The following is a 15,255-nucleotide window of genomic DNA, read 5'->3' as shown; positions in this document are numbered from 1 at the left end:
CTTAGGAAAGGAACCAGAATAGTGTGTCATGTTGAATGAAGAGGGACTTGGTTACTCTGTTTTGGATATGCAACTGGCAATTTATATAGATTCTACATTCCAGGTCGCTCGCCCTGTAGTAAAGTGGTTAGAACGCTGTAAAATAAAGAAAAAAAAACAATTCACAGAATTAAGGGGGTATAGCTGTGGTCCCAAGGTCATAGTCTAAAGAGGAAAATCCCACTCCTCCCTCATTCCTTTAGAAAGTGGAAGAAGCAACCAATGGTGAACATGGGGAGTCATCTTTGAGGGAACCCTTTGCTGTCTGTCTGAAGGGGCTCAAAGTCGTAAGCTCTTACTGTCATGTCTCCTTGTTTGCAAATACAGCAAGAAAAGGAGACATGGTTTCAGGTGGGTTTGCCTTTAGCAGGATAGGTTTTCCTAAGTATAGAACCTTGAACAAAAGGGATTTGATACATCTGAGTTGTGAAAAAACAGACCATACCTTCTACTAGGCTCCCAAACCAAATATTGTGGCACCTTTATATATCCAGAAGTCCTATGTCTAGTGACCTTGCCTATATAAACCATAATTATAAAACCAAAGAGAAAACAAAAAAGTCAAAATGGATGCCACATATTCCACGTACACAAAGCCTATATCAGTAACACCTAGAAGTGTCCTTCATCTTCATGACTCATCTTCCTAAGTTCAAATCCAGTCTCAGACATCTACTATCTGTGTGACCTTGGACAAGTCAGTTCTAACCATTTGCCTTCGTTTCCTCATCTGTAAAAATAAGCTGGAGAAGAAAATAGAAAGTCATGGAGGTTCAGACATGACCAAAGTGACTGAAAAATCAACAAAATTGTCATGAAGAGATTAAATGATCATGCTCAGGGTACATTTTTTATGAAGGTAGGGAACAATTGGACATATTTTTAAAAGATTTCCAACCAAAATGTTTAAGATTTAAAACAAAACAAAACTTGGTGTTCATATACCTAGGCAGGCTTCAGTTATTTTGAAGACCTATAAAACCGCCCCCCTCTCTTTCTCTTTCTGTCACTGTCTGTTTGTCTCTGTCTCTCAAAAGATACTGATGAACAGGTTACTATGTAATTCAGTTTAAGCATAAGAGGTGGGGACACAGAGGAATGGGAAGATTAGACGGGTGGAACTGATACTCCAAGGGAAAGACGAACTGGCCAGGCAATCAAAACTTATTGTAGTAGGTGCTGGTTGATTAATTGGATGTGTATGCTCCAGGCACTGTGCCCAAAAGTGGAGTAAAAAGACAGAAATGGTCTTTGTATTGTCCACACATACAACACACACACACACACACAACACACGAGATAAATGTGAGATAATTGGGAAGGGATGGAGATTAGGAGAAAAAAATAGTTGTCTGAAAAGACCGTTGTTGTTTTGTCCTTGATGCTATGACTTGCAAGTGAATTGGATTTAAGTGAGGGAGGACTATGCAAAGCCACCAGCCTCACTTTCTCTTCTGGAGCCATCTGGGTTCAGTGGCCAGATATAGATCAGGACGACTGGATATGTCCCTGCAGGTAGTGGGAGATGTGTAAAATACATATGGAACTCACCAGCCATCTTCAAATTTTAAAGGGGATGGAGTTAGTACTAAGGAGAGAGAGCAAGCATTCCAGGCATGGGGGACAGCTAATAAAATGTTAAGGATTCTAGTGATGGAGGGGCATATTTGACGAGAATTAAGTAGGACAGTGCAGCTGGACTATGGAATGTGTGGAGGGGAGTGAAGACAAGAATGCTACCAAGATAGGCAGGGGCTAGGATGGGAAGAGCTTTACATTCCAGAGAATTTTATATTTGATCCTAGGGAAAAAGAGAATTTTATTGAGTTGGGGTATGAATGCAGAAAGGGAGCAGTAATAGCTGCAAACTTACATTTTAGGAATATCATTTAGACATCTGAGTGGAGAACAAATTCTAGTGGGGAGAAAGTTGAGACAGACTTGAAGGCTATTGTCAAAATCATGGTGAGAAGTGGATGGTGGTTGCTTGTGAATGGAGAGGACTATGGGAGAGATGCGAAGTTGGAACAAGATTTGGCAACAGACTAGATATATGGGGGAATGCAAGAGTTAAGGGTGACAACTGGGTTGTGATCCTGGGTGACTGGGGAGATGGCGGCTCCATTGACAGTAACAGGAAGTTGGGAAGAGGGGGAGGGTCTGGAGGTAAGAACATCAGCTATGTTTTGGACCTGTTGAGTTTGGGATGCTTACAAGACACCCGTTTTGAGATGTCTGAAAGACAGTTGGTGATGTGAGTCTAGAGGTCAGGAGAAAGATTAGAGCTTAGATATACGGCTATATGAGATCTTAGAATGATCTACAAAGAGGTGATAATTGAACCTATGGGAACTTGTATCACCAAGCAAGATAGAATAGAGGGAAAAGAGAAAAGGGTCCAAAATAAAGCTTCAGGGTACACCCACTCTTATCGATTACGACCTGGAGGGAGATCTGGCCACAGAGATTGAGAAGGGTCAATCAGACAGGTAGGACAATAACTAAGAGATTAGAAATCAGAGTTGGAATGGACATGGGAGGGACTTTCAAATAGATATCAGAGCTAGATGGGACACAGAATATCAGAACTGGAAGGCATTTACTAGACCTAGTAAAAAAAATTTGGCCCTCCCTCTGTATTAGAAAAGTGTGAATTATATTAAAAGATAAAATGTGTTGATGTCATGCAACACTATACATATATTTATGTATTTCTGAGTTTCTAAACTTTTTCTGTGTCATCTGCTGGCCTTCGTGTGTTGTCTATGACTTCTGCAAAACTCTCCCCCAAATTCTCATTTAATTTCTTATGCCAACCCATGATATATCAGAAAAAAAAAGTCACGATGTGGAAGGGATAACTGTAGAATGTTATAGCTAGAAGAAGCCATAGGGATGATCTGGTAATCGAGCATCCTTCATTCTATAGAACAGGGAAACTATGACCCAGAGATGGAAAGTTATGTGACCAAGAAAGTTCTTCCTTGTAGTAGAACGACATTTGCTCCCCTGGAACTCGCCTCTCCCTCTCTGCCCCCAAAGAAGTCCTTGCTTTGTCTCAGGATCGCACAGAACAAGTCTGCCTGCTCTCCTCCCTGATTGCCCTTAGCTGTTAGGAGATGTCTTCATGTCCTTTCCCCAGATCCCCCTACAAATATGGGTTCCCCATCCCATCCCCCCCCCAGACCCTCAGGATTCTCATCTCCAGGATCAGCCTCCTCATCCTCTCTTTGGGGACGCTCCTGGGGAAAGCTTATTACCGCCTGACCTACATTTTGTTCCGAGTGTTTCTCATGGAATTGTTGATCTCTTCCAAAGCTTCCTCTGTCTCCTGGGAGTTCTGAATCAGAGACAGGTTTTGCTCCTCCAGCTGAGAAAAGATGTCCAGCAGCTGCTGAGGCTCTGTGAAGTACAGGTCCAGCTTTGTGGGGAAACAAAGTCCAGGGTTTGTCTGTGCTCCAAGCCCCCTCCTGGTGCTGCGCACCCAGGGTGGTGGTTGTGTTCTTCTCGTGGTGGCAGGGGCAGAGAAGCAGCAGAAGGATAAAGGCATGCATGTGACTTTAGGGGTCATGGGCATCCTCTGAATCCAAAAGCAGGTGCTCCTGACCCACGTTCTGGGCAGTCTGCGGGTTCTTGCCCCTTTCCCAGCAGGGGAGAGGAGGTTTGGCTCTTCTCAGCCACCTGGTCCCCTTCGGGTCATGAACATCCCATGTGACAGAGGCTCATGCCCAGACAGAGGGACCAGGCTGTGGCCAGGATTTAGCGCTCATTTGGGGGTGGGTGGGATGGGAGAGGGAGTCTGTCTGAAGCCATCAGGGGTTAACCCATTGCCAGGGTTGGGGGTCATTGTGTGATTGAGATTCACTCAACAGTCTGGGTATAGTGGCACAGCAGATAGAAAGCTGGAATTGGAGTCAGGAAGACCTGAGTTCAAATGAGGCCTCAGAAACTTACTAGCTGTGTGACCCTGGGCAGGTCACTTAATTTCTACCTTAATTTCTTCATCCATAAAATGAGGATGATACTAATAGCACCCACCTCTCAGGGATGTTGTGAGGATAAAATGAGTTGGTATTTCTAAAACTCTTTATAAACCTTAAAACACTTTTTAGATGATAACTATTATTATTAGAGTTTGGATTTAGTCTATAGCCAGAGTAGGGGGATAGGTACGTGTGTGATGGGGATCAAGGGACCTTCCGAGGCTGAAGTTAAAGATCAGTCTTTGGTCACACTAAGAGGTCCTTGTGTGATGGGGTATTTGGAGATGAAGGGGCCCCCTCATTCACAGATGAAAATAATTGAGGCCCAGAGAAGTCTCCTATGTAGTAACTGGCAGTCAGGATTTGAACTCAGGCCCTCTGAATCCAAATTCAACACTCCCCCATTTACTGCAATGGGGAAGAGAGAAAGGGGAAGGGTCAGTTTTTGTTTGAGGTCAGGGTTTAGTTTGGGCTGTGGATTATGATAAAATTAAGTGCTCCCCCCCAAGGATGGGATTCAAACCCTTGCCATGACCTCGACTTCCTTAACCCCCTGCTGTACCCACTGAGCTAACTGGTACTTCTGTGCCCCTCTGGGATGGTTTCAGGACCTCTGACTCAAAGCACTGCTTCGAGGTGAGTTACAGAATGAAGCTGTGGGTCACTGACCTCATCATCACTATCAGTTTCATCTGTTCTGGCAGAGAACACCGTAGGACTTGACCTGCCAAGGAATCACTCGGGTCAGTGGCTTCGCAGAGGGATCGCTATGTTCCACATCCTCACAGGAGTGGACGTTGCCCTCGAAGGATTTTCCCAGGCTTGGTCTCTTAATCTGAGCTGGCTCCTCAAATTCAATATGTCCAACATGAGATTTATCCCCTTCCCTCCCAAGCTGGTCCTTCTTCCCAAGCCACCTAGCTTTGTTGAAGAATGCCACCCTTGGTTCCCGTGCCCAGGCTCCAAGCCTTGGAATTATCATCTTCCTTGATTCTTCTCTTCACTCAAAATGTCCCAACCTAGTGGCTTCATAACTGATCAGCCTGCCTCCAGTCTCTCCCTGCCCACATCTGCCAAATGAACGTCCCAGGTACAGTCCTGGCTGTTTCCTTCTCACTAATCTGGACTGGCTTCTCCATCGCCTCTGTGATAAACCATGTAGCCCTTCCCTCTGCATTTAAGGTGCCAACCTACCTTTCCAGATGTATTTCATATTACTCCACATGCTCTATATTCCAGCCAGACTATATTTCTAGCTATTCCATGAACTTTTCATATCATTTCCAGCCCCTGTAAATTTCTGCACACCATCCCCCAGGCCTAGAATGCATTCTATCCTCATAATTCTCTCTCAGAATCCATATCATCCCTTCAAGGCTTAACTCAGAGGCTGCCTTCTCTTCTGCCCTGCACTCAGCCCTCCCCTTCTAGCCCTAACTAAAAGTGTACTTGCCTTTTCTCGAATTATTCTAGAGCACTTTAGGCCTTTATAATACCTTGCATTATATTTATTTCTGTGTACGTTGTGCCTTTCCATTAGAATAGAAGCTTTTTGAGAGCAGAGACCATGCCTTTTATTTTTATTTTTAATCTGTTTATCCCCAGTGCCTAGCACATAGGAATGGGGACAGGGCCTTTGATTTTATTGGTACAGGGAACTCCCTGCTGAGCAAACTCCTTCTACCAGTGCTGATTACTTCTTAAGATTTAAAAACCAAACCAAACCTCCCAGCCCCCCGGCCCACTTGCAGCTCCAGCTTTTGCATTGTCTTCCTCCCTACCTGGGATGTTAGCCCTCCTCACCTCCATCTTAGTTTCCCTGGCTTCCTTTCAACTCAAACACCATCTTCTGCAGGAGGCCTTTCCTTAGTTTGCCCTTCCTCCATCCCTCCAAACTCTAATGCCTTCTCTTCTCCAATTGCCTTTGTCTGTCTGGATCTGGTTTCCTGTGTCAGGGTGGATGCTTCTGGAGGCCATTGCATCGGAACCCAGTGGGTACTTCATAAATGCTCATCTATGGTCTGATCTTTGCTTCTGCTTATACTCTTAGACTGGTACATAGAACCGATGCAAAAGCTGGAGCTGCAAGTGGGCCAGGGGGGCTGGGTGGGGAGAGGTCTGGGAGGGGGAGTCAGTTTAGTATGTGCTAGGAAATAAGCTGCCCTGGTAGCAGTTTGAAAAGAGTACTGGAGTAAGAGTCAGCAGACACGGGTTCTGATACCAGTGCCACCATGGGCACCCTTGGGGAGGGTCACCCATAACCTCTCATGACCTCTGTTGCCCACATCATAAGATGATGGGATTGGAGTAGATGATTTCAAAGGGCACATCTAGCTAGACCCTCCAGCTCAGATACTCTATGTTGTGGCAGTTAGGTAGCAAAACGAAGAGAGTTCAGATCTCAGACATCTCCTAGCTGTGTGACCCTGGGCAAGTCCCTTAACCTCTGTTTGCCTCAGTTATCTCATCTGTAAATTGGGGATAATAATGGTACCTACTGCACAGGGTGGTTGTGAGCATCAAATGAGATTATATTTATAAAGCCGTCTATAAACCTTAAAGTGCTATGTAAATACTAGCTATTCTTGAGCTCTTGCAAGGTCCTTTCCCCTTCCCAACATTCTGACTCTGTGACCTTGTAGATGATGGCCTTTCTGGGGCCTAGAACTGCAAATCCTTTCTCCCTTCAAATGCTGGCAGAAGCAGCTGCCACAATCGCGGGCAGAGGGAGGCTTTCTCTGGCGTCAGCGGTCACTGCTCTGTCCTATGCTCTGGCAGTCTCTCTGAATTTCCTTCCACCTTTACCAAAGGAGGGAGTGAGACGAGCGTCTATCAGCCCTCAGCTGTGACATTCTTCTCTCTAAGGCCCCTCCCAATGGGACATACTGTTTTTTTTCGGTTCCTTTTCAGCTCTGACATTCTATGTTCTGAGGTCCCTTTGGACCAAAATATTTTACATTCCATGTTCTAAGGCTGATCTAAAACATTCTGGTCTTTATGATATTTTGAAAAACCCATACCTTGACCCTCTGCCCCTCCAAACTGAGAAGTTGCACAGTTAATCCTCCTCTGCCTCTTGCACCCTTTCCTCTTTAGTCTCCTCTGCGTCAGACAGGCCGAGTGCTCCCTTCCACCCCTGTCTGCTCCCCCAGACCTGCCCCCATGCCCTCCCTCCAAGCTTGACTTACTCTTTCTTGCTGGGGCTTATTGTGAACAAAGGTTGTAATTCCTGGGACGAAGACGAGGTGGGGGAGGCTTTGTCTTCCTTGCTGATCACTATCTCGCTCACAGATGACGAGGGTACCTTTGAGATGGGGGTGCTCAGACTGGATCTTCTATTGTCCCTTCCCTCTGGAGGGGGTAGAAAAATCCCTGTGGAGGGTCCTGCCCTAGAACGTAAGGCTCTTCTTCTGCCCCCTTTCCATCCAGGCAGAGTTCCTTCCTAGCTCTGACATACATCTTTGAAAGGCGCTCCTGCCAGATCAGGCACTCTGTACTACAGAAAGCATCATGGGAGTCAGGAGACATGAGCTCCAGTCCTGGCTTTCTCACTAACAAACAGTGTGCCCTTGGATGAGTTACTTTCCCTCTGTGAATCCCTGAAAAATGAAGGGATTAGGCCAGAGGCTCCCTTAGGTTCTGTCCAGCCCAAGTAGTCCACAGATCTGATTCTGAGACTGCTTGGGTCTGAGTGCATGCTCCAAAGTGTCTGTCTTGGGATGCTGAGTTTTTTTTTGCCTGTCCTCATCTTTGATTATAGAATGTGATGTCCCTAAGGACAGAGACTATCTCACTTTAGTGGGATCCCTGTGGCCCATTGCAGGGTCTGACATATAGCAAGAGGCTGTTGATTGATCATTGCTATTTGTGATGATTCTGCCTGCCTGGATTCCCACCCTCCACCTGCTCTGGCCTCAGGTGACTTTCCATCTGCTGGGAAGGCTCTGTTTTATTAATGATCAGGACCTGTCTTGGTGTGACCCAGCAGGTAGGGGCTTTGTAAATCATAGGGATGGAGAGGTAACATTTACAGAGTCCCTCTCAGATTCAACCCCTTGTCTCCCTCTCCTTCCTCCTGTTACCTTTTTCCATGGGCAAAAATGGAATACTGTCTCTGTGTTGGCCTGAGGTCATCCTGGCAGCAGCATGGGCCAAATGTTTCCTGGCATGGGTCATAAGCCACTCCCTGGGGGACAGCTTATAGAGGAAATCTTTATAGATTCTGTAAATCTGGACATTGTCTTCAAACTTGGAGATTTCACTGGGCCAGGATTCAAGGAAGAGATATTGTAAAGGTTAAGCCAATGGCAAGTTGACCACAGGTTCCCCAACCCATTGGAATGTCACCTTTCTATTGCTCACATTCCTATTTCTAATGCTCCCAGAATACTAAAGTGTTAAGGTTCGGCAGAGACCACCTAGCCTAGACTCCCTTACTTGACCAAGGAATGAGGAAGAGACTTGCCCAAGATCACACAGTTACTTAGGGCAGAGCCAGAATTTGTTGTAATGGAAAAGATGATGGGTTTTAGAATCATAGAATCTGAATCTGAATCCCATTTCTTTTATTTTCTACTTGTATGATCTTGGGCAAATAGCTTAACCACTTAACACTATAAAAAGGGACCTACCTCCCCCTTAAAAAAAATTACTCAGTGCCCCTCTGGAAATCTACTTTCTTCAACCCTTTAACTTTTTTTTTAAATTTTGCATTATTTCACAAAATAAATTTTTTAAAATGGCACATCTTAAATTTAATAATTTATTGTAAATTTGTGGGTTTTTTCCTGCATTGAAATTTTGATGATGTAATATTGTATCTTGTAACCATATAGTATCATATTGTAAACAAGTCATTACATGCATATATTCCTGCCAGTGCATGATGGACTTCCCAGCAAAGTGAGATACACTTGTCTGCCAACACTTGCTTGTTAAGACCTGTTGTCAGACTTGACTGCTGATCAGTTATAACTTGTATTCTGTGTGTTTATTTGGAAAATAATGTAATCACTATGACTTTAACTCTGTTACACAACATATGAAGCATTTGTGAACAGTTTTTCAAATTTTTCTTCTCTTCTTTCCTTATGCTTCCACCATGCCCTTATTTTCATTCAATTCCCTCCCCCCCCCCCATTGCACCCAAGGCTACCACTTCCCTGGATTGGTCTGGCACCCCCCAGCTGTATCACCCACTTTGGAAATTTATGGTCTAATTGATCTCTAAAATACTTTATAGCTCTTATTTAATGAACTTGTGATCCTAAGTGAGTCTCATGAGTTCTGGGCCATCTCCGCTCTTTTCTTTCTATGGCTAATAAAGTCTGCACTCATCTCTCGTGTCCACGCGGGGAGACTCTAACTGTGGGGCCCCGGCCAGATCTGACTTGACATGTTTGCCCTCTCTGGCATTTCCTTTTAATCTCTCTTCACCATCCCGGTATGACCCTTCCCAGGGACAGCTGCATTTTTAAAGGGGGCTTTGAGGAAAACTCATGACAAGACCACCAATACACATTTCCATATCATATTAAGGCTTAAAAAGCATTTTCCTTAGAACATCCAACAAATTAGTCCAACTACTATGCAAGTAGTAGTATTCTCTTTTTATAGCTGAAGAAATTGAGGGACCGGGCTACATGGCTCGGAAGTTGTAGATCAGAACCCAGGTCTTTTAACTCTAAGACTCATGTTCTAGTGAGACAAGGTAAAAAGTAGAACATACACCCTTTGAGGGTGGGAACTGTTTTGCCTCTGTCTTGTATTCCCTCTTTTGGTACAGCATTTGGCACAAAGTAAGCTAAATCACAGATACTCGACTGATTGAACTATTCAATGTTCTGTTCTATGGTGGGAGCCCATATCATTTTAATTACACAGTTCTAATGACAGGATTTCAGGCCCTGAAATGTGAGATGACATTTGGGAATAAGAAGGCTTTCCAGATACCCTCATGTCACATCATACATTCATATATATATATATTATATATGTAATATATAACATATATTCATACATGTTATTATAATATAACATATAATTATATGTAATGTATTATATATATGTACACACACATGTGTGTGGGGTCACCTGTAGGAAGGCTATGTCAGTCAGAACTGCTAATGACCTGATATTGTGGGTGGGATTCTGTGAACTAACTATGAATGTTCTTGTCACATCCCATCCTTTCTCCTACTTTCCCACTCCACTTCCTTTCTTTCTTTTTTTAATTTTTATTTTTGGAGGGGGGTAAGGCAGGGCAATTGGGGTTAAGTGACTTGCCCAAGGTCACATGGCTAGTAAGTGTTAAGTGTCTGAGGCTAGATTTGAACTCAGGTCCTCCTGACCCCAGGACCAGTGCTCTATTCACTCCACCACCTAGCCACCCCTCCCTTCCTTTCTTTTTAAAAAAAAAATTAGAGAGGCAATAGATCAGGAGAAAGAACACTGGACTGGGTATAACAATGGTGATAACAATATTTACATATGCTAGGCACCGTGCTAACATGTAAGTAAAGCTAAAGTGCTTTACAAATACTATCTCATTTGAACCTCACGGCAACCATGGGAAGTAGTTGCCACTATTATCCCCATTTCACAGATGAGGAAAATGAGGCAAACGGTTAAATGACTTGCCTGGGGTCCCACGGCTAGTAAGTAACTCAGGTCTTCCTCATTCCAGGCCCAGCACTCCATTTACTATACTGCTTACCTGTCTAAAATAGAAATCGAAGGTCCCTCGAGAGGTCAACTGGACCATTCCCACACTTTTTGCTTAGGCTGAACAGGATCCTATTTGGGAAATGCTTTCTAACAAGTAGGGGAAAGGGCCACTAGATGTCAAAGTGGATAGAGCACCAGCCCTAGAGTTAGGAGGACCTGAGTTCAAATTTGGCCTCAGATACTTACTGGCTGTGTGACCGGGGCAAGTCACTTATCCCTGATTGCCTGGGGGGAGGGAACAGGGGGCAGGAAAGAAGTAGGAAGCTTCACAATGTTTTCCCCTCTACTTACTGAAATCCTAGTGAGATTAACGATGATAACAATAGCAGCTGGCATTTATAAAGTGTTTTAACATTTGCAAAGAGCTTTTCCATACATTATTTCATTTGACAGATGTTCGAGTCCTAGCTTTGCTGCTGCCTTAACTGTGATTAAATCACTACAGCACTCAGGTCTCAATTTTCCCATCTGTCAAATGGGAATAAGTAGCTGTGCTCTGGCTACCTCCCTTGCAGTCACTAGAGCAGGGGAATGGTGTTTTGGGAAGGTTGTCCTAGAGTGGAGAGAGAGTAATTTCTCTGGGCCTCAGTTTCCTCCTTTGTAAAACAGGAGCATAAATCTTGTCCTGCCAGGGGACCAAGAGGTTTTCCAGTCCAACTCCCTCATTATGTGAAGGAAGAAACTGAGAGCGAGAGAGCTCAAGTGACTTACTTAAAATCATGCAAGAGCAGGACTTGAACCCAGGTCCTCTGATGAGATGATCTCCACAGTACATTTCAGCCCTAATTGTATACCCCTAAGATTAACTGATGAGTTGCTTTTTCTGACTCTCTCTGAAGGGGAAGTGGGAGAACTGTCACCTTTTCACCATTAAGATTTGTGCGGTGATATCTCGGATTTCGATGATCTTCTCCATCTTTGCCTTGGCCTCCTTTTCCGCTCTACAACAGAAGGAAGAATTGTTATGGGAGGTACCCAGACCACCAGCAGCAGACCCAGCCTAAATTAAAGAATAAATTCCCTTGGGGGAAAAGTTCAATCTAAAAGTCTAGAAAGATTAGGGAACAGTCTGCCTTCTTGCTTTTCTTTGGTCAGAGCAAAGAAAGAAGGTCAAATTTCTGGAATTATAGAAAACTGAAGGTCCCTGGAGAGGTCAACTGGTCCATTCCCATACCTCCTGCATAGCTTGAAAAGGTTTCTGCTTAGGAAATGCCTTCTAAAGAATCAGGGAGGGTTAACGATGTTATCCCCTTCTAACAACTGAAATGCTATTTATCCTTTCTCCCTGCCTGCTCCAGGAAATTTTCCTTGACAGCTCCAGCTCACAGTGCTGGACTCCTCTGGACTCTTCTAGCACTAATTTAATACTAGGGTAGCACTAAATTATAGCCTGTCTTTAATGTATGTGTATTTTCCCTCCCTTCTACTTAACTATCCGTATCACCTTGGACAAGTCATTTCCCCTAAATGTAGGCCTCAATTTTTTTTCCTCTTTAGAATGAGGGAGTTGTTCAGAGTTGTCAGACTTGAAGCTGGAGAACCCACAGCCATGAACCAAATTAAAATGCCATTGGGAAATGTTAAACCAAACAAACAAAATGCAGTAAAACATAGATAATGCTAATTTGTGGTTTTCTAAGTCAGTAGGTGGCACCGCAGATTAGTTTCTGTTTGAGTTTGATACCACTGATTTAGGGATTTCCAGTTCTTGGTCTTATGAAATACCCACTATCTTGGAAACTCCTGGAAAGCAGGATTTGTATCTTATTCTCTTTGTCTCCCCCTGTTCCTAGAGCTCTACATGTAGGAGGCATATACAAATGTTTGGTTAGTTGGTTGGCACAAGAATCTCTCTGTTCCATAAGACTTGAAACTCATTACAGGTGGTATTTCTCTAGTGTGGAAAGATTTACAAAATGCTTCCCTCACAACCCTCCTGTGGGTAAATAGAAGCCAACACAGGTCAAAGAGACTGGCCCAAGTCCAGCATTCTTTCCATCATACCATAATTCTTCTTGTTACAAAAAGTTTGAGAGCTAGGAGGAAGACACAAGTCAACTCCCAGTTACCCTGGGAAGGTTGCTTATCCTCTCTGGGAATCAATATCCCCATTTGTAAAATGAGTAGGTTGAACTAGACAATGCTCAAAGTCTCTCCCATTTCTAGAATGATAAATCCTGTGAAACTAAGTCACATAAATTCTCTGGGCCTCCCTCAGTTTCCTTATCTGTTAAAGGAAAAGGCTGTGCTGTATAGCATCTAAGATCTACTCTATGACCCCTGATACACCTTCCATGCTTCATCAATTACCCTGTGTGAGTGTTCTCTCCATCAATTTCTCATCCATCTTCTTTCATGGATGTTGTAAACAAGGTCTACCCAATAAGTCACAGAACTTCCTTTCTCTGGGTTTGTTTGCCCATATGTCTTCCCAGAAATGCATATATTAAAAGAATGCAATCTCTGAAGAATGAAAAGTTTTGGGTAATCAACAGTCAGTGGAGAAATACATGGTGGGTACAAGGGGATGACACCACTTTCCAATGATCTATTTGAGATGACCATATGCATGTGGATATCAGGGAGGAAACATGTTCAGAAAAGGAGATGGGCTGGTTACATGATGTGGTTGAAGAAATAATTGAAGAGCAGCCTGTGCTCTCCATTGATACCTTCAAGATGTAAAAACAGTGGAAATCGACTGCCACACCAAGTCCAAACTTTCCTTCCTATTTTTAAAGGATCTTTATGGTCTAACTTCAATTTGAACTCTTCCCCAACACATACCTTCTACTTCAGTCAGGTCTAGTCCTTCACTGTCTTTGACTTGGCCCTGGTAATTCCTGCCTATCCTTCTCCACTATCCAGGTCCTAGACCCTATGTCATAGTTGAGCCTAGTACCAAGTTGGGTACAGAAAATCTGCTGGCTAAACTTATGGTCAACCCAAGGTTGACTGATCCACCAAATACTAGAAGAGTCTACCTGCTGTCAGGAAATACTGAAGAACAGGGGTACTAGCTAGGTGGGCCATAGTGGGTCTTTAAAAGGCCATGTCCTTCCCTTCATGGGTTAGGAGAATATGGGCAAGACTAATGGCCCAGTGGAGATACAGGTTCTGAGCAGCTCAGACGTCGGTGGGAACATGAGTTGGCCATAGTTTGGAGAATGAAAAGAGCGTGGGCTTGATATCTGTAAAATGGTAGCCTAAGATCAGACATGATACATTAGGGACAGGAAATGGAGAGTTATCTTCAATTAATGTTGTCTCTTCACATTTGGCTGGGCAGGAGTAAAAGGGCCAAATAGAGGCTACTCTTCCTAGGCTTGAGGGCAGGGGGATGGGCTAGATGACCTCTCAAGTTTCCTTTGCCTCTTAGGATTATAAAAGGAACTGGGGTTGTTGGTAAGACCTCAAACCCATGTGGCTGGGTTCTAGGGAACCTTCCTCTAGGACAATAGCTATGACTACTCAGGATAAATAGTGACCTTTGGCATATATTTGTGCAGTGACGAGACTAAAACTAAAGTTAGGATTAAGGTTTTAGTATTAGAGATTGAGTTCGGATTTAAAGATAGTATTAGGGTCTTTAGCAAGAGGAGATTATGGCTTTAGGGACAGAGACAGAGTTAGTTTTTAATACAGTGCTTGCTAGTGTTTGGGTTTTAGGGTTAGATTGGGGTACAGGTCCCAGTTTAAGACTTGGTTAGATGCTTATGGAAAGAGCCAAGACCTAAAAGAATGGCCTCATTTCATTGGGGCATCAAATCTGTATTTACAGACACTCCTGTAGAGGTGCACAATACATGGTCCTCCTCTGCCCTGGGAACAGAATACTATTCCTGGGCAAATACCAGTAGGGTGGAACGGAAGGCCAGATTGTCCCCATTTTCCCCTCTGCACAATGATCTACGGAGGTTTTCCCTCTGTGGCTCAGCCTCTAGGCCAGAGTACAGTTTTTGATCCTCAGTTATTGAGAATGAACACTGGACCTAGAGAGAGTGTTAAGGTTGGGGGCTGCTGCTTTGTCCCAGTGGCACTGGTCGGCTACCCCTCCACTGTCCTCATGGGCCTTGTCCCCATGGCTACACCTTCCCCCCTTGGTTTACATTCTCATGGCCTGCACGGAATTCCGATCATTCTCCTTCAGGAACTCATCAAACAGAGTTGCGTCCTTCTCTAGGAACTTTTCTGCCTTCTCCAGTTTCATCTCTTCCTTGGTGGCCAACATTTCCAGTCTCAGGATCTCCTCTCTCTTCACCTCCAGGGCATACTAAGGGCCAACAAACCACACCTTGGGGACAGAGTTCTAAGAGTTCTCCATTCCCTCCCCAATCTTGACTTCAGCAACACACACAGGGTCCACCCTAGATCTTGTGGGAAAGGGGGCATGATGGAAGAGGAGGGCGGAGGGTATAAAAGTAGAAAGAAAGAAAGAAGGATGGGGAGAAACTGTGAATGGAAGGAAGGAAGGAAGGAAGGAAGGAAGGAAGGAAGGAAGGAAGGA

At 44.2% G+C, this 15,255-nt stretch overlaps 2 protein-coding genes across 2 annotated transcripts in view; both read right to left on the bottom strand.

Annotated features, from left to right (window-relative positions):
* The window catches only part of TMEM43 (transmembrane protein 43), a 350,998-nt gene that overhangs the window by 214,070 nt on the left and 121,673 nt on the right, over window positions 1–15,255 (bottom strand). The window lies entirely within an intron of this gene.
* CFAP100 (cilia and flagella associated protein 100) overlaps window positions 1–15,255 on the bottom strand; it is a 45,911-nt gene that overhangs the window by 10,396 nt on the left and 20,260 nt on the right. Inside the window, exons 7-12 of the mRNA XM_069083851.1 lie at window positions 14,858–15,021; window positions 11,609–11,689; window positions 8,105–8,283; window positions 7,211–7,373; window positions 4,692–4,746; window positions 3,312–3,460 (exon numbers count right to left, since the gene is read on the bottom strand). Of these exons, the coding sequence (XP_068939952.1) occupies window positions 3,312–3,460; window positions 4,692–4,746; window positions 7,211–7,373; window positions 8,105–8,283; window positions 11,609–11,689; window positions 14,858–15,021 (791 nt within the window). The remainder of the gene's footprint in view (window positions 1–3,311; window positions 3,461–4,691; window positions 4,747–7,210; window positions 7,374–8,104; window positions 8,284–11,608; window positions 11,690–14,857; window positions 15,022–15,255) is intronic.

This window comes from Petaurus breviceps, unplaced genomic scaffold (assembly GCF_028583685.1).
Source record: "Petaurus breviceps papuanus isolate PSGF00001 unplaced genomic scaffold, PetGlider_PUasm1.0 174, whole genome shotgun sequence".
NCBI classification, from domain to species: domain Eukaryota; kingdom Metazoa; phylum Chordata; class Mammalia; order Diprotodontia; family Petauridae; genus Petaurus; species Petaurus breviceps.
This window is presented reverse-complemented; position numbering and strand designations above follow the sequence as displayed.